The 24206-nt window shown below is 43.8% G+C and overlaps 1 protein-coding gene across 7 annotated transcripts in view; it reads right to left on the reverse strand.

The window, feature by feature from the left end:
- RRP41 (3'-5'-exoribonuclease family protein) overlaps positions 1-17815 on the reverse strand; it is a 170466-nt gene extending 152651 nt beyond the window's left edge. For 2 of the 7 annotated variants that reach the window (XM_086484102.1, XM_086484101.1), the window contains exons 1-2: positions 17355-17810; positions 16981-17049 (exon numbers count right to left, since the gene is read on the reverse strand). In XM_086484102.1, the coding sequence (XP_086340228.1) occupies positions 16981-17040 (60 nt within the window). In that variant the 5' untranslated portion in view covers positions 17041-17049; positions 17355-17810. Of the gene's footprint in view, positions 1-16980; positions 17050-17354 lie in introns of all 7 variants that reach the window. The other 5 variants (XM_086484103.1, XM_086484105.1, XM_086484098.1 and 2 more) reach the window with 4 other exon arrangements.
- Between the last annotated feature and the right edge of the window lie 6391 nt (positions 17816-24206).

Genomic DNA, 24206 nt, shown 5'->3' on the forward strand with positions numbered 1-24206 from the left:
TTAGAGTGTCACGTGCACATCTAACCCTATGTGTACGTGGACAAGCTACTTCATAGGGTTCAATCTAGTTCAGTTCAGTTAGCTTAGGAAGTGTTCTGGCACTTTTATGAGTGTTCGCAGACCGTGCATGTCCAGACACTTAGAGTAGATGCATCACCTCTGGTTGCACACAGCATGATCAACAGATTACCTTTAGAACCCATCAGGAGCATTTTTACAGTGCATAGACCTATTTTCCCTATTTTAGCCAATTTCACTTATTATTTTTAAGTGACTTTTGTTGGGAACTGGGTAGGGCAATTGAGCCAAGCATATGTAAAAGGAAACCTAGCGCTAGTGAAGTCTGGCAGAAGGGAGAAAGTGCACACGCAAGTTACTTTGCAACAGGCATCTCTCCCTCTCTCTCAAGCAAGAACTCTACAAAACCTGGCGTTTTTCAGCAAAAAAGCCCAACATTTTTAGCATTGATCCACTGGCGTTTTCAGCCGCTGTCCACAGCGTTTTTCAGCCCAGCACCACACTGTTTTTTCAGCCAATGATAACAGCGTTTTCAGCCAAGATCCACAGCGTTTTTACAGCAGCAAATTCAGCGTTTTTCAGCAGTATAATCAGCAGCAACTTCAGCGTTTCCAGCAGATAAAGGATCAGCCAGAAGATAGCATTTTCAGCCGTCGTCGTCGCCGCTCTCGTCGTCACCGTCGTCTTCAACCTAGACACACATTACATCATAGTCTCACGACTTGCATCGACATCTTGTACCAGATTTGTGCAATAATAGCGTAGACCTCTCTCGCCATCAAGAGAGGGGCCCTTGGAGGAGGGTTTGACAACTTGTCTTGTGTCGTATTCTTTCTTTCTCTATCTCTCAGTCTCAGCACCTTCATTCATGGTGTTTATCCACTTTGTTTATGATCACTTGCCCTCTCTCATTAAAGGCACGGAATGTCACAAAGTGATGACGTGGCGGACAGCAAAAACCCTAATTTCTGCCAGAAACCCTAAAATTCCTGCAAACCCTAATTTTTGCCAAAAACCCTAAATTCCGGAAATCGCGGAGGCGGATTATTAAAAATTTAAAAAAAAAATTATTTTTTTTTTTTTGGAAAACGATGAGCGACGCGAATTTTGCTTTTGCTTTTTTTTATTAAAAAAAGAGAAAAGACTCTCTAAGAGAGAGAGAGAACTGATGCTTTTGATTTTAAAAGCTTTTGGGGCTCTGCTTTTGGGCATCCCTTGTAACCTTTAAATTAGTGGTGAGGGCCTCACTTCTCAGGGCATCTGGACGCAGAGTCTGAGAGTGAAACCCTAACCGCTCTCTTGTACTTTGATGATTGATTAATACAAAAAGAAATACCGAAAGGGGCGCCAGTCTTTGGGGCCAATATCTCTAGGCACGGAACTCCGCCGGGCCAGTGCAAATCTATTGTGATCTGTGAATTGTTTTGAAGTGGTTATTTGGTGCTGTCGCGGTTGATTCTTGACTTGGAGTGTCCAAGTTTGTTACAGTGGTATCAGAGCACGGCCGATTTCTCTTCTACGGGAAATCCGATCCCCGAATTTTTTTTCCGCGGCACCTATGGCTTCAGGCAATGATCAGTCGACTCCCTCTGCATCTGGAGATGCGGGCTGGGATCACAACGAAGATTCTGGCAGAGAGTATAGCCCGCCTTGGCCTACTTAGGCGGAGCAGCGAGAGATAGAGCGTCGCCAGTTGATCAGCGAGGCAACAATGATGATGCTCAATTTTGCCAAGGACCCGAAGATGGAAAAATATATGAACCAGACCTCTTTGGAAGAGGTACAGATGGAGTGGCAGAGAACCACAACACCACTCCCAAAACCCGCTCTCAAGAAACCTTCTGTCTCCAAGAAATCTACGAAGAAGGAACTGGAGAACGTGGTTGATGCACGGATTGCTCAGCTTTTCGACGTGCAAAAGAAAGGCAAAAAGCACGGCAAAAAGCAGAACAAAGGTACTGACTTCCCGGGATATTTGGGTCGTCAATCGACATTCGACAAAGCAAAGAAACGGAAGAAGCGTGTTCGATTTGAAGGAGTACCCAGTTCTTCTTCTTCTTCTTCTGACAGTTCTTCTAGCTCCTCGGATTAGAGCGAAGAAGACAGAAAAAAGCAAAAAGCGAAGCAAGACACAAAGCTTCGGAACGGGCAAGAAAAAGGCAAAGAAGGCTACATCTTGCCCAGAGACTGACAGTTCTACTGAGGACTCGTCTACAGACAGCTCAGATTCCGATGACGGAAAGTTTTATGCGAACAAGAAGAATTTTTACAAAGCCAACCAGTATGACTTTCTCGAAGATAAAAGCAAGAAAGTCCGAGTGTTTAAGAAAGGTGGCCACTCGATCAAGTTTGATACTTTTCACGATACTCAAATGCTTCGAAGGCTTTGTCTTTTATACAGCAGTTTGACATCGCTTTCGCGGGAGGACGCTATTCAAAGCACTCCAAGATTCGGAGAGCTACCTCTTACTTTAAGGGGAATGCTCATACTTGGTGGTCCACGCTTCTATTAAGCAAGACTGTGCCAGTTACATGGCTGAAATTCAAGAGGCTTTTTATTTCTTCTTGGTTGACTCAAGAGTTTGAGCGAGATATACGAGCTGCTTGGAACCATCTCCGGATGACCAAGAGCGATACAGTGAATTCTTACTGTGAAAGATTCTCGAACTTTTTTTCTACCTGCCTCTTCATTCAAAAAGATCTCGTTCAGAGAACAAATTGAGCGGTTTACATTGGGTCTACCTACAGAGATCCGAGACCACTGCTTGGAACAGAAGTCAGCTTCTATTCAGGAGTTGATGAGTCATGCGAAGCGGGGCTTTGCAATTCACTCTGGCAGTCTGACCTACCCCACAGATGAGGCCATGACACAACGAGCCAAACAGACTTCTGGGAATGAAAGTAGAATGAAAAAGAGCAACCCAGAGGAAAAAAAAAAGGATGCACGACCCAAGCTTACTCCTGAGGAGAGAGCTCGCTTCATCAGAGAGGGGAATTGCTTTGGATGCGGGAAACATGGACATATTTCCGCAAAGTGCCCTGATAAGGCACAGAAAGAACAGAATGATAAAGACGACGACAGGTCTGAGAGTTCGAGAGCAGCTGAGGAATGTGGCAGAAAAGGCAGATAGAAAAGCAGAACTGGTACCACATGGCGTGGGACTTGCACCGAATCAAATGAATGAAAGTACAAACTTTGCCGTTTTTTTTTGGGGCAAAGTGAAGGATCAAGAAGCTCTTTTGAAGGAGCCAAGGCCAACTTCTTTTCACTTGGAATTGGCGGCTCGATTTGGAACTGCGCCCGACAGACTGACGCCACTGGCGGAGGTAGTTCGACTGGCACCCGGATAGGATGTTGCCATTACACCGAGCATTGGCAAACTTCGTTTGCAATGACAGGGGTGTTCAGGGCACGTGAGTGACGTTCTACTCGGGATCCCTTGGTACCACAAGAACTACGCCGTGGTTGACTACCGGGCCGAGAAAGCGACTTTGATAAATGAAGGGCTTAGAGATTGTACTTGATGAACTTCAGTTTTCTTACTCATTCTTTTGGGAGAACTAAACGATGGATAAAGGTTGAATATGTTTTGACCTGAAGAAAAGAACGCCAAGATTTTTTTCTCCACGCTCATGCCGATTGCTTTTGAGAGGGCCTGAAGATCATACCATTGATCTGATATCTGGAAGCACGCCACCGAATCGGCCACCTTATCGTGTGAGCCGAGTACAGAAGGAAAAGATTATGAACTCAGTGAAAGACCTCTTGGAAAAGGGTCTTGTCCAGCTTAGTACTTCACCGTATTGCTCTCCAGTGTTGTTGGTTTTGAAGAAAGACAGATCTTGGAGAATGTGCATCGATTATAGCACTCTCAACGAAATCACCATCAAGAACAGATTTCCGATTCCTAGGATCGATGATATACTCGACAGGTTACAGGGATCCTCGTGCTTTAGCAGGATTGACTTGAAGAGTGGATATCATCAGATCAGGATAGCGCCAGGAGATGTCTACAAGACAGCTTTTCGGACGACTTTTGGGTTATTTGAGTTTTTGGTGATGCCTTTTGGCTTAACCAATGCTCCTGCGACATTTAACCGGATGATGGACAGGATTTTTCAAGAGTACAGACTATTTGTTGGCACTTTCTTTGACGACATCATTGTTTTCTCCAAGAATGAGGTAGAACACAGAGATCATCTGCTTCAAGTCTTTCAGGCAATTACGAGATCACACGTTAGTGATTAATGCTAAGAAAAGTGAATTTTTCCTACTAGAGATACACTTTTTGGGACACATTGTGTCAGCAGCAGGAGTGCGAATGGACCCGGCCAAGATAGAGAATATCCGTGATTGGCCCGATTTGAGGAATGTCCATGAAGTTAGAAGCTTCTTGGGACTGTGTTCGTACTACAGGCGGTTCATACGAAAGTTTGCAGAGGTTGCTTCCTCTTTGCATATCTTGACACAGAAAGGAGTACCTTTTTCGTGGGGACCCACAGAGGTGACTGCCTTTCAGACATTGAAAGAGAAATTGACTACGAGACCTATTTTGACTTTGCCGGACTTGCAGAAGTCATTCGAAGTATATTGTGATGCTTGTGGTCGTAGTCAGGGTGCGGTCTTGATGCAAGAAGGCCATGTCATAGCTTACGAGAGCCGTTTGTTCTCTAGGCCGGAGATGACAGCACAGATTTATGAGAAAGAGCTTTTGGCGGTTATCCATGCTCTTACTCAGTGGCGGCATTACCTACTCAGAGCGGATTTGTTGTCTTTACAGACCATCAGAGTTTGCGCTACTTCTTGTCACAGAAGCAGCTTTCGAAAAAGCAGATGCGGTGGGTGAACATCTTGTCACAGTTCCACTTCCAGATTGTCCATGTGCAGGGACAGAAGAATGTGGTGGCAGATGCTTTGTCTCGGAAATCGTTGGTTCTGGCTATTTCCGCGATACATCATAGGAGCTTCGAGGATATGGTCGATCAGTGTGCCACAGATACAGATTTTGCAGATATTTTCACACGGATACGGGATGGGGAGACAGTAGCTGGATACTCCCTTCGAGAAGGCTACTTGATGAAAAAGACTATGTTGTGCGTTACACAGCCGTTGAGAGAAAAGGTTATGACTGATTGCCATTGTCCACCTTTTACGGGTCACCGCAGCATTGCTACCACCATGAAAGGGGTAGAGAGAGATTTCTTTTGGCAGAGACTGAAGAAGGATGTGGAAGAGTTTGTGCGCAGTTGCTTGGTATGCTAGAAGGTCAAGTTTGACAGGCATAAGGAACAGGGATTGTTACAGCCTTTACCCATACCCACCCACCCGCCGCCCCTGGGAAAATATTGAAATGGATTTCATTTTTTTTTATCTCCCGAGAATACAGAATGATCACGATGATTTTCCGATTACATGGCACGCCTGAGACGATTGTCTCCGACAGAGACCCCAGATTTATGAGTTTGTTTTGGAAGGCAATTTGGGAGAACATTGGGACGCGGTTGCAGTTCTCGTCATCGTTCCACTTGCAGACTGACGGGCAATTTGAGATTGCCAATTCAGTGATTTTAGATTTATTGAAGTCTTGTATCTCGCATCAGAAGACTCAATGGGAAAAGAACTTACCTTTGGTGGAATTTGCCTACAATAACACGATACACTCTTCGACGGGGAAGACGCCATGAGAGATTGTTGAAACTGCTGCGAAGGTTCCATCCTTACTGAGCACGAAAGATTAGAAATTTGAAGCGGATGAATATTCGCGAGATTTGGATACGGCTTTTGCCAAGGTTCACGAGACTTTACAGAAGTCTCAAGAACGACAGAAAAAGGCAGCGGATCGCCATCGTCGCGACTGGAAACTGAAGGAGGATGATTGGGTGCTCTTACTTTTGAGAAGGCACGCCTAAGAAAAAAAAAAGGGAAAGGAGAGGCTTTTTCCAAAGCTTAGTATGTGATACTACGGACCTTTCCAGATTACTGACAAGATAAATGATGTCTCCTTCCGATTGGACCTGCCAGATACTTGGAGGATTCACAATGCATTGCATGAGAGTCTCTTGAAACCTTTTAAAGGTGATGTGCCTGATGATGGGGAGCCTGATGAGCAACCCGAAGTGGAAGAAAACGAGGAGATCCTTGTTCCTGAACAGATTTTGGCACATAAGGATACGAAGAATAAGGGTAAAGTTCGAAGGCGGTTCTTGGTTAAGTTCAAGAACTTTCCTGCATTTGATGCGAAGTGGATGGAGGAGGAGGACCTAGCAGATACTCCTCAGATTGTGAAACTTTACCTCGACGCTTTTGGTTTAGCATAGTCTACTCCAAATGGAACCCAAAATTCAGCTTGGCCGAAGATCTGGTGCAGTGGGATGCACAAGAGGGGAGTTACTCCACTCCTTTGTCAACAGATGCCTCGATTTTGATACTAAAGTCACTGATGTCTCTTTGAGCTTCAGGGATACTGAGAGCTGACAGTATTCTGCTGGATGACTTTATGAAATGGAATTCCTGATTATGATACTGATTTGTTCTTGACTTCTTGTGAGTGCAGGAACTGATAGACGAAATGACTGCAGCATTTTGGTCTGATTGATCTCGAATAGACATGGTTGCAATAGGGGTTAGTCAATCGGACATCGATGAGGTCCCGATTGGACCTAGATGTGATTGCTAGCTACATTGCCGATAAATCATGGTCTAAGATCCGAATGAATGTTGAATGTCATGTGATGTCCTGTGATGTCTGGTGATGTCCTGTGATGTCATGTGATGTGACTGTCGATTTTGTACATGTGCTAGATGTGTGTTCCTAGTACGTAGGTACTAACAGTCAGTGTCTGGTAAGACGGTTTATGGCTTTTGTCGGTTTTGCAGGCGTAATCGCGGTCGATTACAATGCTTTCAAGAGGGGGGTATGTCACAAAGTGATGACGTGGCGGACAGCAAAAACCCTAATTTCTGCCAGAAACCCTAAAATTCCTGCAAACCCTAATTTTTGCCAAAAACCCTAAATTCCGGAAATCGCGGAGGCGGATTATTAAAAATTTAAAAAAAAATTTATTTATTTTTTTTTGGAAAACGATGAGCGACGCGAATTTTGCTTTTGCTTTTTTTTATTAAAAAAAGAGAAAAGACTCTCTAAGAGAGAGAGAGAACTGATGCTTTTGATTTTAAAAGCTTTTGGGGCTCTGCTTTTGGGCATCCCTTGTAACCTATAAATTAGTGGTGAGGGCCTCACTTCTCAGGGCATCTGGACGCAGAGTCTGAGAGTGAAACCCTAACCGCTCTCTTGTACTTTGATGATTGATTAATACAAAAAGAAATACCGAAAGGGGCGCCAGTCTTTGGGGCCAATATCTCTAGGCACGGAACTCCGCCGGGCCAGTGCAAATCTATTGTGATCTGTGAATTGTTTTGAAGTGGTTATTTGGTGCTGTCGCGGTTGATTCTTGACTTGGAGTGTCCAAGTTTGTTACACGGAAGGCTCTCCCTGCCGTAAGTAAAAGGAACCTTGAGCACAGTTCGGAGCACTCATCTTGAGCAAAGTTCAACCTTCACTTCCGCTGCACCTTACAAAGTGTCCAAGCCTGTTACAATTGGTATCAAAGCTCAAAAAGATTCTTCTTCTATGGACGCTTCTTGAGCGCACACAGATTCTCAAGGAGAACATGACAGAACAATCGATCGTGGACCCCGAACTTATTAGCCACTCCCACCCTTCGTACGTCGCGCATCGGGCGCACTCCCCTCTTCCTCCCTCTGTCTTAAAAACATAAGCCATAAAGAACCCAAGAGTACACATGGGGTCTTCGAGGAGAATCTGACAAAGATAACACCTCTCGGTGGGCAGGCAAAGAAAAGTTGAAATCCGACGCAAGAATTGAAGAAAATTTTTCATTTTCGACAGGGAAGCTTGCCAGATTGGAGTCCAAACGTCAACTGCAAGTTGACATGTGTGTGAATTGCGCAGGCCGTGAATGTCCACGCACTTAGATTAGTTGCATATCCTCTCGTTGCACACAGCATGATCATTAGCATGACATTTAATAACCATCATGGGCATTTTACAGTGCATACAAACCTTTTTCCGAAAATACACATTTTTCACTTATTTATTAATAAGTGACTTATGTTGGAAAAGTGAGTAGGTCAAATTTGCTAAGGCACTATAAGAGAAACCTAGCGCTAGCACTTTTTAGCAGAAGAAGCAGAAGAAATTCCAGCAACTTGCAGTGCTCCTTCTCGGCAAGATCGGCAGAGAGCCTAGCATTTTCAGCCAACAAGAACCACCTGGCGTTTTCAGTAGCAGATCAGCCCCAGCGTTTTTTGACGTTTCCTGTAGCAGATCAAGTCTAGTGTTTTGCAGTTTCAAGACACCAAGCACTTCAGCGTTTTCAGTTTTCAGCATTCGGCCATTGTAGATTTAGCCCCTAGCCTCGCAGATTTCACCTACCTGTAGCAGATCCTCGCCGTACCGTCGAGTCAGCCAGTGTTTACAGTTTCAGCCCGCTGTTTTCAGATTTCAGCATCTATGTCTTCGGCACATCGTCGTCGAGTCGTCGTCATCGCCATCCTTGCCGACACAGTGACAATATTCAGCAGAGAGTTAGAAGTTGCAAATTTCAGCATTTCAGCCCTAGCGTTTTCAGTTTTCAGCCCGTCCTCGTCGTCGTCATCATTGTTGTCAACATCGTCGGCAAGTCCATTGCATCTAGACCATTGTACAAGATTTGTGCAATCTACAGCATAGACCTCTCTCGTCATAGAGAGGGGGGCCCTTGGAGGAGGGTTTCAGAATCGTTTGGTGTCGTATTCTTCTCTCTCTCTCTCTCTCTCTCTCTCTCTCTCTCTCTCTCTCTCTCTCTCTCTCTCTCTCTCTCTCTCTCTTAGCACCTTCATTCACAGTAGCATTCAATTTGTTTATGATCATTGCACTCTCTCACTAAAGGAACAGAAGGCTCTCCCTTCGGTAAGTAAAACGAACCCTTGAGCACAGTTTGGAGCACTCATCTTGAGCAAGATCAACATTCACTTCCGCTGCACCTTACACCGCTATGGGAGCACTATCTGTTCAAGAGCTCATGGACCATGTTGCAGTCGCCTACAACCTTATGGAAGAAATCTAACCCTAATTTTGGTGAAGGTTTCAGGACATAAGCCTTGTCGACTTTCGAGCTCGACTTTAAGGTGCAGCGGAATGAATGTTGTTCTTTCTCAAGATGAGTGATCCATATTTGCTCAAGGTTCCTTTTAGTTCTTATGGAAGGGAAAGCCTTCCGTTCTTAAGGGAGAGTGCTATGATCACGAACAAAGTGAGTGGACACTGTGCGTGCAAGTGTATGAGACTGAGAGATAGAGAGAGAAGAGAGATACGACACCAGAGACGACGTAAAACCCTCCTCCGAAGGCCACACTCTCGTCGGCGATAGTAGTCTGCTTATGATTGCACAAATGGATACAATGATGATGCATGGACTGATGCAACTCGAGGCTATGTCGGTGACGACGACAGAAACGGCGACACTGACCTAAGGGCTGAAATCTGCAACCTTCTGACTGCTGTCCAAAAATGCCCAAGGCTGAAATCTGCTGCGAGTTGAAATGCTGATTTCGAGGCTGTTTTTATGTTGCTGAAAAACGTTGTTGTGCCTGATGGAAAACACTGATGTCTACAGAAATTTAGGGCTGAAAACGTAGGTTTTACCTGCTGCTGAAAACGCTAATTTATCTGCTGTCGTTAGGGCTGAAAATGCTGGTGATTGGCAGCCTCGGACGGTGATGGAAACGCTAGGTGCAAGGGAGGCTAAGCGGTCCAGATCTGGCTGAAAACGCCAAGGCAAGGGAGATGCTGCTGGCAATGATGCAAAACGCTAGGTCTTGGGTGAGGGAAAACGCTAGGCAATGGGTGCTTGAGGGTTCTTGCTGAAAAGGTGCCTGTTGAGCGTGGAGCTCCTCCTGCCTCTTCTACCAATTAGTGCTAGTCTAGGTTTGCTTATATACAAACTTACTCAATTTGCCCTACCTACTTTCCAACAAAAGTCACTTAAAAATAATAAGTGAAAAATGTCAAAAATAGGGAAAATAGGCCTATGCACTGTAAAAATGCTATTGATGGGATTTGACTGGAATCTGATGGTCATGCTGTGTGCAACCAGAGGATATGCATCTAATCTAAGTGTCTGGACATGCACGGTCTGCGAACAGACTCACAAAAGTGCTAGGTCACTTCCTATTCTAGACTGACTTGACTGAACTGAACCCTGGTCATGCTGTAGCTTGTCCACGGACACATAGGGTTGGATGTGTCACGTGACATCCCCTCCTTTTCAAAGTGAGGTACTGGTACTGAACTGTATGGCGTTGAGGGAGATTGCCAATAATATCCGGAATCCTGGAAAGGACTCTTCGTCGGCCCACTCTAATGTGTGGGTCGTGCGATACTTGAACTTCATAAAGGTCTGCAACGCTTGCTTCTTTGGGCCGCGCCGAAAGCGACACAAAGTCTTCTGTGGCTCCTTCAATGCTTCAACTTCGTCTAGAGTCATGCTTCTTTCTTCTTCAAGAACCTCCGTGGCTGAAAATTCCTGAAACCATTTCCGACACGAAACCATGAACATACCTATCCCATGTAAAGTGAGTGGAAAAAATCTTGTCTTCCTCAAAGACTGTGCATGCAATGTAGATGAACAAAGAGACGGAGTGCCAAACCGTTCACCACACACACGGAAACAATGAGATCGAATCTTCCTCTTTTGATCTAATTCAATCAACTGTGGCAATTCACAACGGAAATGCCCATCCTTGGTGCTCATACTGTCATGTGCTCTTTCTACAAATGTGTCATGCCAAGAAAGAGACATGGAATGTGACTTCCTTACACACATACTTTTCAGCTTTTCATGAACAATCTGCATACATTCGTGCTCATTCATGAGGGAAACGTGCTCAACGGACAATATGTCATGCCTAGGAAAAGGGATCACATAAAGAAGCTGACCAAAATACAGGAAACGATCACGAATGAAACACTCGAACAATGCGTGCGTACTAATCATGCGAACACATAGTACTTCTTGTAAGGGTTCTTTGGACCTAGGCTCGAGAGCCAAGATCGGTTCTTCCTGAAGGGGTGCTTTGGACCTAGGCTCGAGAGCCAAGATCGATCCTTCGTGATTGGTCAAATCTGCAACGAGGTTAGCTTCGCTAGAAAAAGCATCAACTAACACATCATCCTTGTGAACAATCAGATCATCTTCATGCAAATCATCATGCTTGTGAAAAATCACATCTTGATCGTCATGGAAATCATCATGCTCATCAGTATCATCCAAATCATCATGCTCATCATTATCATTCAAATCATCATGCTTATTATCATGCAAATCCTGTGTGTGATGCTTTGGAGAAGAAGAGACTGAGAGAGTCTCCTTTCTTGATTCTGTGCAAAGTGTGCCTGCACTTGAGAAAAAAGTCGCCACAACTCTTTCATGTGTTGATCGATCTTCTCTTGTCTTGCTTTGTTCTCGCGGTCATATTCTGCTTGTCTTTCGTTGTTCTCGCGATCAAATTTTGCTTGTCTTTCTTTGGCTTCCAAGCGTGCTTGCTCGCTCTCACGCGCTATGGCTGTCATTCTTTCTTGGTATTTGCGCTCTATGGCTGTTATTCTTTCTTCGCTTTCTAACTTCCTGTCCATCATCCTCTTGTCAAAAGCCTCCATAGGAGTTAGTGCAATCCTTGGCGTAGATGGTGAAGGGGGAGGGTCGGAAAAACCTCTTGGTGGGGAAAATTCTTCTTCACCTCTCTCATGCTCACCACCTCCAAGCGAAGTATCCATTCCGCTTCGAGTGATGACCATCCACTGAAGTCGTGGGTTCTTGTGGGTTCTTGTGGTTCTTAAGTTTACGAGGAACTTGGGTTCTTGCGGGTCTTGGGTTCTTAAGTTCACGAGGAACTTGGGTTCTTGGGGGTCTTGGTTCTTGAGGTTCTTGAGGTTTTCTTCGCTTGCAAACCGTGTTTGAGAAGGATATTCTCTTCACCCGAGTTCTACTCCTTTCTGTGGGCACACCCCTTGGCGGCCTTGCGCTCACACCAAGGTTGTTTTTTCCCACCTCACGTCGATTGGCCGGCCGCTAAGTGCACGGTCCGCTCTCAATGAGTGAAAAGAGACACAAGGGGTGGCTGGACAAGACCTTCTTTCTTGGGATTCCTGTCACTCTTCAAAAACACGACTAGGAATCGACACGCCCAAGCGAACTTGGGTTCGTGCGACCGCAACAAGCAAAAAAATTTCTTGTGATTCTTGTGGTTCTTTCCTTGAGTGATACAGAACACTGCCAAAGCTTTGATACCAATGTTAGGTGTAGAGGAATGAATGTTGTTCTTTCTCAAGATGAGTGATACATATTTGCTCAAGGTTCCTTTTAGTTCTTATGGAAAGGAGAGCCTTCCGTTCTTAAGGGAGAGTGTTGTGATCACGAACAAAGTGAGTGGACACTGTGCGTGCAAGTGTATGAGACTGAGAGATAGAGAGAGAAGAGAGATCGACACCAGAGACGTTGTAAAACCCTCCTCCGAAGGCCCCACTCTCATCGGCGAGAGTGGTCTACTTATGATTGCACAAATGGGTACAATGATGATGCATGGACTGATGCAACTCGAGGCTATGTCGGTGACGACGATAGAAATGGAGACACTGACCTAAGGGCTGAAATCTGCAACCTTCTGACTGCTGTCCAAAAACGCCCAAGGCTGAAATCTGCTGCGAGTTGAAACAGTGATTTCGAGGCTGTTTTTATGTTGCTGAAAAACGTTGTTGCGCGTGATGGAAAACGCTGATGTCTGCAGAAATTTAGGGCTGAAAACGCAGGTTTTACCTGCTGCTGAAAACGCTAATTTATCTGTTGTCGTTAGGGCTGAAAACGTTGGTGATTGGCAACCTTTGAAGGTGATGGAAACGCTAGGTGCAAGGGAGGCTAAGCGGTCCAGATCTGGCTGAAAACGCCAAGGCAAGGGAGGTGCTCCTGGCGATGATGCAAAACGCTAGGTCTTGGGTGAGGGAAAACGCTAGGCAATGGGTGCTTGAGGGTTCTTGCTGAGAAGGTGCCTGTTGAGTGTGGAGCTCCTCCTGCCTCTTCTACCAATTAGTGCTAGTCTAGGTTTGCTTATATACAAACTTACTCAATTTGCCCTACTACTTTCCAACAAAAGTCACTTAAAAATAATAAGTGAAAAATGTCAAAAATAGGGAAATAGGCCTATGCACTATAAAAATGCTATTGATGGGATCTAACTGGAATCTGATGGTCATGCTGTGTGCAACCAGAGGATATGCATCTAATCTAAGTGTATGGACATGCACGGTCTGCGAACACTCACAAAAGTGCCAAGTCACTTCCTATTCTAGACTGACTTGACTAAACTGAACCTTGGTCATGCTGTAGCTTGTCCACGGACACATAGGGTTGGATGTGTCACGTGACATCGACTAACGTCGAGAAGGGTTTTTCAGTTTGATTTAGCAGTTATTTTGAATCTGTTTCAGAACTTGTTTGGAGATCATGTTTGGAATTTGTTTGAAATGGATGATATCTATTATAAACATGTCTTGCTGCCAATTTGAAGTGTTTGCCTCTGGTTTTAATACTCGTTACATGATGAGTGATTTGCTCCCGGGAGGAGTACAGAAGAGAACTGATATTTGAGAATGCTTACACATACTCATGGCTAGGACCCTTGTAATTATTTGCGGGGGGAGTATTAAATGTTTGAAAAGTGATGTTTTTACTCATGGCCTAGACCCTTGTGGTTATTTACGGAGGGAGTATTGTTGTTACTCACGGCTTGGACCTGGATGGTTCTTTACAGGGGGAGTATTGTTTGTGTTGTTGTTATTGATGCCCAGACCTGGATGATTATTTACGGGGGGAGTATTAAGAAGTCTGAGCAATGGTTACTCTCAGCACCTCCAAGCGACACAGGCTCCGGTCTGGGGAGCGTTTGGTTATAGAAGGCCTCTATATCTCATGGCCTGGACGTCTTTAGGTTATTTGCGAGAGGAGTGATGAGGGAGTCGTTGAAAAGCTCACGGCCCGGACTTGGATGGCTATTTGCAAGGGGAGTGTTCATCGGTGGCTATGTTTCTATGTCTTGTAACATGCACATGTGAGCATTTGTGTTGCATTGTGATGTGCCAACCATTGAATATATTCCTAATTGGGTGAGATTGCCTGGGTATGTAATTTTAGAGCATCGAGACACCCGTTAGAGATCAGTGCGATCTGGGTGTGATGGCTAATTTTGCTACGCCGAAACATGAAGAGCTCCAATCTGGAATGAAAATATACTACTTATTGGATGAGATTTTCTAGGAAGTCAACGACTTAGGATATCAAGAGCTCCGATTTGAAATGAGAAAATTGATTGTCCCTCAAAATGTCCCTCGAAATGACCCTCGGAAATTTATAAGCTAACTTGAGTAGTTTTAAGATATATGGTAATCGCGGACGATTACTCTTCTTTCAAGAAAGGGGGATGTCGCAAATTGCTGACATGTCAAGCCGCTGAAGAATGAGCCAACTTGCAAATCCCAATCGAGGGGCCTAAATTCTAGAAGCAACAGAAGAAGTTTTACCAACTTGCAAAGTCTTGCCGAGAGGCCTATTTTTAAAGACCAGTTCCCAGCAACTTATGGGACCCTGTCCAATGGGGCCCTAGTGACAAGACTTTCAAATAAAGCAAGACCAACACACTCGCTTTCTTGCTTAAAAATTGATGACGTGGCAGTTGTACAAACGCCCGCATTTTGTGTTGCTGGTGCCACATGGCAGACTGTACGGACCTCCGCAATTTGAGCTATGATTGCTGACGTGGCAGGTGCTCAGATTTTCGTATTTTTTGCTGGATGATTTCAACGCCAATTTTTGGGCCAGATGCTTTTGCCTTTTGGAAAGTTATAGCTTTTCATATAACTGCTTTTGAGAGGCCAAGGGCCTTTGAATATGTGCCATGGGCTTTGTCTCTGGCACGTGTCCGTGTGGGAGTGCAGAGGACAGAGTACTGGCTTGTACTAAGTTGAAGCAATATACAGAAATACTGAAAGGGGGGCCAAGGTTTGGGGCTAGTGCTCTCTCAAGGTGGAACTCCGCCATTCCTTGTCTCATGTGTCGTGCATCTCTTTCCGTTCAGTGTTCTTTGAAGTGCTTAAAGTTGTTCAGTCTGTTCTTTTCCGTTGGCACATGGTGCACGTCCCGTTACATCGACCACGTAGGCTCTCAAAACCAAGTGAGTATGGATCCAACCAAGATCCAGGTGATACAAGATTGAGCAACTCCCACTACGGTACATGATGTGCGTAACTTTTTGGAATTGTGTTCCTATTATCGGAGGGTTTGCTCATGTAGCAGGACTACTTCATGACCTAACAAGGAAGAAGATTCCCTTTCGATGAGGATTGAGACAACAAGGAGCATTTGATAGGCTCAAGTATTTATAAGGCGATGGTCCTATTTTGATAGTGTCAAACTTAAGGAAACCATTCAAGGTTCACTACGATGCTTCAGGTGATCCAACAAAAGTTGAGGCTAAAGCTTCTTGGGCTGCCTTAATGTGAGCATGCATCTCATCTCCCATTTCCACCATTTAGTAATGGATTTTTCTTCTATTCTTCTGTGGGATTATTGGTCACCTGAAAGTATATATTGATACAAACAGCCTTTTTTTAATAGGTAATAAAATCAGTCACCTTTGTAAACTTTGCATTTCCTTTAGTATTCAAACTTGGAAGTCCACTAGTGGAGCTAAATCACAAAACAGTGTGGTCTTACCCAAAGGGCTTTGTGATCTTGGCAATAATTAGTCATGTACACAATGGCACCCTCTTCAGATGTGATGCTTGAATTGCATCACAAGAGGACAATGATGTAATCTGATTTCAAAGATATTATGTTTGGCAATAGTTTCAAACTTTGACTCTCTTCTTCTTTTCTTACCTTTTTTTTTCCGACACACCAGAGGACCCACAGGGGGAGGTGCTTCTCCCTTCCAAATATTAGCCATGTTACATGGTCGGGCAAGGGCCGCGTACCATCGGGCAAGAGCCACGTGTAGGCATCACCATGGCCACTTAATTGATGCACCACGTGCTGGGAACGACGGAGAGAACTCGTAGCAACCAGCTAGGAACCTCCTCCTCACGTGACCCACCCCACGAGAAGGATGCACTCGAGTGTCCAAGGGCAAGAGCCCTAGCAACATGAACACCAGGTGAGCACAAGGTGTCCCTCTAGAGTGTGACCCAGCGGGGGATTTGAACCCACAATCCGTAGGTTGAGAGGCCAAAGCCTTACCGTTAGACCAACTCTTTGGGGACTCTTTTCTTACCTTTTGTACATCACAATTGTTGCAATTGTTAAATAGAAATGAGCTCTATCCACCATAAGTGAAATTTGCATATGTGAACAAATACTAACACAAGTGTCCTAGTATTTAGGTAACACCACCAACAAGTTCGATGCGGTAACACTTCGCAAAGGTCAATGTTTGCAAAATCACAGGGATGGAAATGTTAAAATAGATTGGATTGATGCTAGCACCATGAAACTAAACAAATATAGCACTCTGAATAGGGAAAAATGCCGCACAAAATAAGGACATCAAAAGCGAACTCCATCTAAACTTACACAAAAGAACCATACATTATTTGTCATGTCATGAACAGCAAAACTCATTTTTTAAAATCGTTTGAACATTTGCCATCTATGCTACATAGATATATAATCTTTGTGAAAACCAGTGAAAACCATACTATCAGTGCCGCTCTCTAAGCACGCAACAGTGAAGGCATGCAATTGTGTGTGAACCTGAGCGCATAGTTTAAATTTCTCTTTTATACCATTCTTGAATCCTTCCAAATAGTCTCAAGTTTAGCAAAACAAGTTCTAAAAAGCTGATTGTCAGCAAACCTCAGTTGGACGGCGGCCATCTAAACGAAGTCCTTCTGGGCTGACAAACTCCAAAGCCATAACCAAAACCTGGGCCATAGCACAAGGAAATTTCCAGATGAGCTTTTTTCAATGCTGCTTAGCCTTTCCAAAACCTCAAGAAAACATCTAGACGTCAAAAGCCTTAAAGGTAGCTGCAGCATAAGCTTTGAAGACCCAAATGCAACCCTCACAATGAAATTTATCTCTAAACAGGTACATTTTGCCTCCACGAGAGCACTGAACTAATGTGGTTGAAAACACGAAGTTCAAATGCTTGGGGACAAGTTAAAGCATGGATGCTTTAAACAGTGTGTGTGTGTGTGTGTGTGTGTCGAAGAGAGTGCAGAGCGTACCTGGTCTGTGTCTGCAAGACAATCAGCGCAGAAGACGTCACGTTCCTCACCGCGCCGAACGAGAGGAAGTGTCAGCTTCCATGAGAGCAGCTTTCAACAGTCGATTTTGAACCTTCTGCATAGAGTTTCTTCGACAGATTCTCATGTGCTGAAGAGGCCGGTCCTGCTGAAAATTACTCGAATCAATGTGGGCCCGGGGCCCCTTCCTCTTTCTATATCTATCTATATCTATACTATTATAAAACGGGGAAGGATGCCCGGCCGCGCACCCCCTCTTCCCCTTGCGGCACTTGCTTGCTCTGGTGCCTTCAGGTCAGTGTGCCCTGCACGTACAGAGAGAGAGAGAGAGAGAGTTCTCGTTAGAGTCGCAACGCATTCTAGAGAGAGTGTGGTTGAGGTTCTGTGAGATTGTGTCTAAGAAGAGAGGTGACCTCGAGATTCTAAGTTGCCGAAGGAAATGGAAAAAGAAAGGGGGTGGGGGGCAGCAGTCGAGAGATATTTTATCTCTCTCTTTCTCTCTTTTGTTTGCTTGCGTCGAGTTTGTTAGAGAGCTACGTGTTGTTGGAGCATAAGGGCCTGGTCGCATGGGGCTTCTATCCCACAAACTTGTACCAGTTGCGAGCCGGTGAGGGTCATGAGCATGATTGCATGGAAATAGTTGGTCAACAGCCTCAACACAAGCGCCAAAGGTTAACAAGCGCAAAGAGCAAGGCGAGAGGTTAAAAAAGCCAAAAGATCGCACGTCTTTTGATGGTGGAAACACCCATAGTTGCACATTAAACGTGATTTGAGAGGTAGCCATCAATGAGCTTATTAATCGGGCAATGAGCAAGAGAGCATTGCTCGAGCGACCAGGCCCTATGGTTATGCGTCAAGAGGAAGGTTGGGGGGGGAGTTGGGGACTGCTTGGCTTGGGATGAGGACGATCCTGATGATGGTGAGGAGTGAGCTTAGACAACTGAACAATGTGGAGACACGAGGAACTAGATGATCGTGCTGAGATTGCGACCTCAAAATAGGGAAGTTAGGCATGGATTCATTGCAGGTGTGTGGAGGTGATTGTGAGGCTGGTCTGCAAGGGATGGCCCATAGGTGTGTGGAGGCATCTGCGAGGCAGTCTCACAACGCATGACTATGATCAGCTCTAGGTGCAGGACGGACAAGCAAGGGGCACGAGCACCCTGCATGGGAACATGCCACACGGACAATAGTTGCTTTTGAGAGGGGGGGGGGGGGGGGGGGGGGGGTCCTCGCACTTCAATTTGGGTGCTCCTCTCTCATTATATGGCATCTACACACACATTGTATGCTTCTTAGTCTCAATATTTTGCCCTTCATATTTAGCGCAATCACACCCTCTGTCATCAGTTTCCTTTGATGAGGGGGAGGGATCCCCACCCCCACCCACCCCTCAACACGTCATGGCACCTGCTTGCTTCAACGCCTTCAGGCCAGTGTGCCATGCGCGGAGAGAGAGAGAGAGAGAGAGAGAGATTTTAATATCGTCCTCGGAGGTCAAATATGACCTATGGGACTAAAGTTATATGTGATGTAGTATGTGTAGGGCTAATGAGTGATTCTCGATGCTCCAAAATTGTGGTGATGAGAGTCTCAATGGAGAGCCCACACTGTGGCTAGGAGAGGAAAGTGTGTAGGTCTAAGTCATGGTTGAAAATGTGAGAGAAGCAAGTTGGATGTGACCAAAAGCTAAGCACTCTAGTAGTGTGTGGTACTCGGACTCTCGAACTTGCACTGAGCATTATGTGCACGGTCGATTTGACTCTTCTCCATTGCCCAGCGACCTGTCTCGCATCGAAGGAAATGGGAGCCAAGCCGAATGGCTGCGATAGTGCATATCATCGACATGGGGATAGGCTCAAGCATGTAAGTGTGAGTATGGTTTCCTCTTTTAGCAAAGACCACGGTTTTGTACTTGGGGGCAATATGAGTGGTGTAATGTATGAAGCGTGACGTAATGGAAATGGCCTATGAACTTTGAGAATAGCGGAATTAAGAGAATTAAAGTGAGCATTTTTGTGAGATCACTTTGAGAACATAGAGGGTGAACTTAATTGATAGTAGTAACATGAACATAGTACTTAATTAACTTGGCATGAATAATCCTTTTGGAAGAGAGAGTATTAGAGAACATGAAAATAGTTGAGGACTGGATTTACTTGGAGCTGTTGGTCCCCCCTCCAAAAGGCGTTTGTATTATAGATTCTCCCATCAAGAGAGACTTGGTACAATACAATCTTTGTGTTCGTTGTGATGGAATTGCTTCATGATGGAAACTCATAGAGTTTTCCATGTCTTTGGGGCCTCGTCATTGCTACGAAGGCTAGCCCACCATTGATGAGCAGATTTCTAAAAGTGCATAGCTACATGGTGTAGCTTGGAGGACTCCGTGAAGCCCTCGTCTCCAAAGGCGCATCAAATTGTTGGATGAAGGCCAATCCTTTGTTGGTAGCACCAAAGATGCCATCATAGGTGAGAAAAGAGATACTCTTTCCTCCCTCTTTGAACTTCTTGACCTTGATCTTCGCCATGCAGGGTATGATTGCGATGTCCTCCCCTTTTGTATTCTCTAGGAGAATAACTATTTCTTTCGTCGGAAGAAGAGGAAGGTGAAGAAGAAGGAGAAGAGGGTGACCTCTTTCTTACCTTTTTCTTCCTTTGTTTCCTCTCTACCCTTTTGGAATGACGAGGCGAAGTACTATAGGTTGACCGTTTCCTCTTGGGAGGAGTTGGCGATAGTCTAAACTGCGTCTTCGTGGAGCCACATCTTTAGAGGAACTTAGGGATTTGCTTCTTTCTCGTTCTTTGGATTCCTCCTCTCTTATGGGAGAGAGTCTTCTTTTGGGAGACTCGTCAAGAGGCCTCCTAAACTCTCTCTCCTCTTGGAGAGGAAGGGAAATCCCATAAGCACGAAGTTGTTGGGTAACTTCGGCTTACAAAGTAGTGTTGCCCATAGCTTGCTGTAACCTAGTAACAAGATAATTGATAAACATGGGGGCATCATCATTAGCACCTTCATGTGCAAAATCAAAGTTCTCAATGTTCATTCTACTCTCTTGGTTATTGTAAGCCATGCTAATTATACTTATGTGTTTACTCTTTGGCAATTCAAAACTTTAGTTGCTACTCCTCTTAGCCTTTGAAAATAAGCACTTAAGTATCTACACCCACACTCGAATTGGTTGTTTATAGAGAGTAGTGGAGTGGGTCTATCATAGCAGAATTGCAATTCAAAACCTTAGTTGCTACTCCTCTTAGCCTTTGAAAATAAGCACTTAAGTATATACACCCACAGCTCGAATTGGTTAATTATAGAGAGTAGTGGAGTGGGTCTATCATAGCAGAATTGCCGAGGGATAGCTCCTTTCGGACTTCTTATGGCTCAATAATGGTAAAGTCATAGGCAAGTCTAAAAAGACCCCATTATTAAGACCAAAGCTCCCGAGATGTGCACCATATCCCACATAGTGGGCACAACAAAATCGATAATAGATCCCAGTCCCACTTACCCTAATATAATTAACAAAACAAACCATTAATAGGCTACTTAAGGACCTCTCTTCTTAAGCAAGAAAGAGAATTAAAGTGATCATTTTTGTGAGATCACTTTGAGAACATAGAGGGTGAACTTAATTTGATGGTAGCAACATGAACACAGTACTTAATTAACTTGGCATGAATAATACTTTTGCAAGAGAGAGAGTATTAGAAAACATGACAATAGTTGAGGACCGGATTTACTTGGAGCCAGTCCCCCCTCCAAAAGGCGTTTGTATTATAGATTCTCCCATCGAGAGAGACTTGGTACAATACAATATTTGTGTTCCTTGTGACCTTGGTGATGCTATGAAGATGGAAAGCTTCATGCATCATGAGCATAACATAAACTTTGTAAAAAGCATTAACTATCCCAAGACTCAGTCCCAAGGCCTCAAACACCTTCGAAGGTGGAGAGAGCTAGCGGGGAATGAGGGTAGGGAAGAGGAAGAAGAATCATTCATAGGAGAAAGAAATAGTTTCTCACTTATCATCACTCTTCTTGCTTAGCATAACATAATAACATAGTAGTGAAGATGAAGAAGATGGAAAGCTTAAGCATTGAAGCATGGCTCTTGGTTGGATTTTCATTCCATAGCCAAGATTGTTGGTGTAGGCTCTCCACTTCTCAACAAGCTTGGAGAAGGAGATGGAGCTCTTGCACTTTGCACTTCACACAATGAGTGTGTGTGTGTGTGTGTGTGTGTGTGTGTGTGTGTGTGTGTGGGAGAGTATACCCCCTCTCATGCTTGGTCCACATCTCTCTCTCTCTCTCTCTCTCTCTCTCTCTCTCTCGTATTATTTAATTATATCATTTGGACATGTGTCCTCTTTTTCCTCTTTGAAACAAAGAATTTAATTATTTATTTTTATGCATCTAAATTCTCATTGGATCGCTTTAAAGCCTATCCAATAGAATTCAAGCACATCATGAGGGCCACATGTGGAGGATTTTGACATATGTCTTTTATGCTTCTTAAGTTATTTGGTTTGAATTGAACACTTCAAGCACTTAGTCATGAATCAAGCATGGAAATAGTTTATGCCTCTTGAGAGTTTATCTTTGAATTGAACACTTCAAGAACCTTAGTCATTTAAGCATAAAAACCACATCAAGCTTTGGGCGAGGTTCCCACAAACACTTTAAGTACTTTAGTTAGCAAACCGATAAGCACCTCATGCTTGGGTAGAATTCGTACCTCAAGGTCAGCCCTAGCTTGCCTAAGGTCAAATGACTTTTTAACACTAACTTTTGGAGGTCTTTAATGAAGATAACCATAAGGTCTTTTAAGCTCCATTAGATGCACATTGCTCTTTGATAGACTACCTCCTTTTGGACCCCTATTGAGATGTAACCATCTCTCCTCTTGGTCCCTTGCTGAGATAAATCTAGAAGCACTTATTGCACATTGCTCTTTGGTAGACCGTCTCCTTTTGGACCCCTATTGAAATGCAACCATTTCTCCTTTTGGTCCCCTGTTGAGATAGGTATAGAAGAACATATCTATATCCTAACTCTTGTTCCCCTTTTATCTTCCCCTATTAAATGATCAATTTAATATGAGAAAATCATTTGGTAAAGTTAGATATTATATTTTATGACATTATCTCTCTCTTGAAATTAGTGTCATCCTCGACTATGAGGTAGAGAAGATAAATCCTAGTAATTAATCCTTGTTTCTTAGCGGATAGAGGATCCCTTTTTACCCTATGGCATCATTCCAAAATGGATGATCAATCTAGTTGGTGCTCGAGAGACTTAGCTGCCGCAAGCGTGTGTGCTCTTTAATACATATCATACTTCCAAAGTAGAGTGACAAGTTCTACTTGGTGTTTGGGAGACGTCGTCACCACAAACATGATCCTAAGCATGCATACTTCTTAGCTTTTGTGCACAATAAAAGAAAGAGAATGAGTCTCATAAGACAAAAACATTCTTCATTTAAAATCCATTTTAATTTGCTTACTCTAGTTTAGCATTGTAAGCATTGACAAGGTTCATATTATCCTTAAGTTAGGTTCCTTGTATCCATTTAGCATCTTTAAAAGGATAATTCTTAAACTTGACAAGATATCATTGGATAATCTTATCGTTTCTTAGTACCTTGTCTTCGTGTCAAAGAATCAATTCGGGCTGCAACACCTCTTCTTGATCTTCGATCTCTGGCAGGTCCTGAATTATTGATTCTTTTTGTAACTCTCCTTTGTAAGGCTTGAGTAGGTTCACATGGTTAGCATTGTGAATGAGCCAATGGTTGGGCAACTTCAACTAATAAGCCATCTCATTGATTGGCTTAAGAATTTGGACCATAGTATCTTTTTGTTAGTTTAGCATAATACTCTTGGTGTCCCAAAGGATTCTTGCACGTAGTATGCCTTAAACGAGCCTTGAGAAACTTTAGCAAGACCCAATCATTTTTGTTAAAGGCTAAGGCTCTTATGTGCTTATTAGCTTTTTGCCTTTGCTGTGAGATGGATATAACCTTTTTAATCTTTGAATAATATTCTTGTAAATCTCGGCTATATTCATCAGCAACGAAGATCTTCCCATATACTTTAAGTAGTAAGGGACTTTTGAATCTTCTCTCTTTAACCTCGAAAGGTGCTTTCCCCATAGAAGTATGTGCAATGTCATTGTACGCATACTCTATAAGAGGTAGGTACTTCTCTCATCGTGAACGTTGATCTACTTCCATGACATAGGCTTTTAGTAGATTCAAGAATCGTTAGATTAGTTATTTCACTTTGGTCATCCGTTCGTGGATGATAGGTTGAAACAGAAATTTAATCTACTTCTTAGATTCTCAAAGAGACCCTTCTAGAAATTACTGGGATCTTTGTCTACCACTATGGATGTTGGCAAGCCATGATACTTGAAAATTTGAGATCTAAAGAGGATTGCCATTTATTGTGCCTTAATAGTCTTTTTGACCGGCATAGGGTGTGTTTTTTTGTTAAGCCTATCCGACTGAAACAATCCAAGTTGCTTCCCTTGATGAAATTTTAATTTTTGGTATACCACGCATTTTGAAACATACTCTTGTATGTTTACTTTTCATGGTAGACCAACAGAAATACATTTCTACTCCTCGAAGAGTAGATTATAAAATCCTTCTTTGCCCCGTATAATGAGAAGCATGGGATTCATACATGACTTTCTTATTGTATGGGTGAGTAACACATAGCCTATTTCCGTTTGGAAGATAACCATCCTCCAAGGTGAATGGTTCTTTTTTTTCCTTCCCTAATGCAAAGGTTGTAGTTACGTTGTCGTGTTGTGACACGTACATAGTGAGA

Source organism: Adiantum capillus-veneris, chromosome 2 (genome assembly GCF_014529385.1).
Source record: "Adiantum capillus-veneris isolate H3 chromosome 2, ASM1452938v2, whole genome shotgun sequence".
NCBI lineage: Eukaryota > Viridiplantae > Streptophyta > Polypodiopsida > Polypodiales > Pteridaceae > Adiantum > Adiantum capillus-veneris.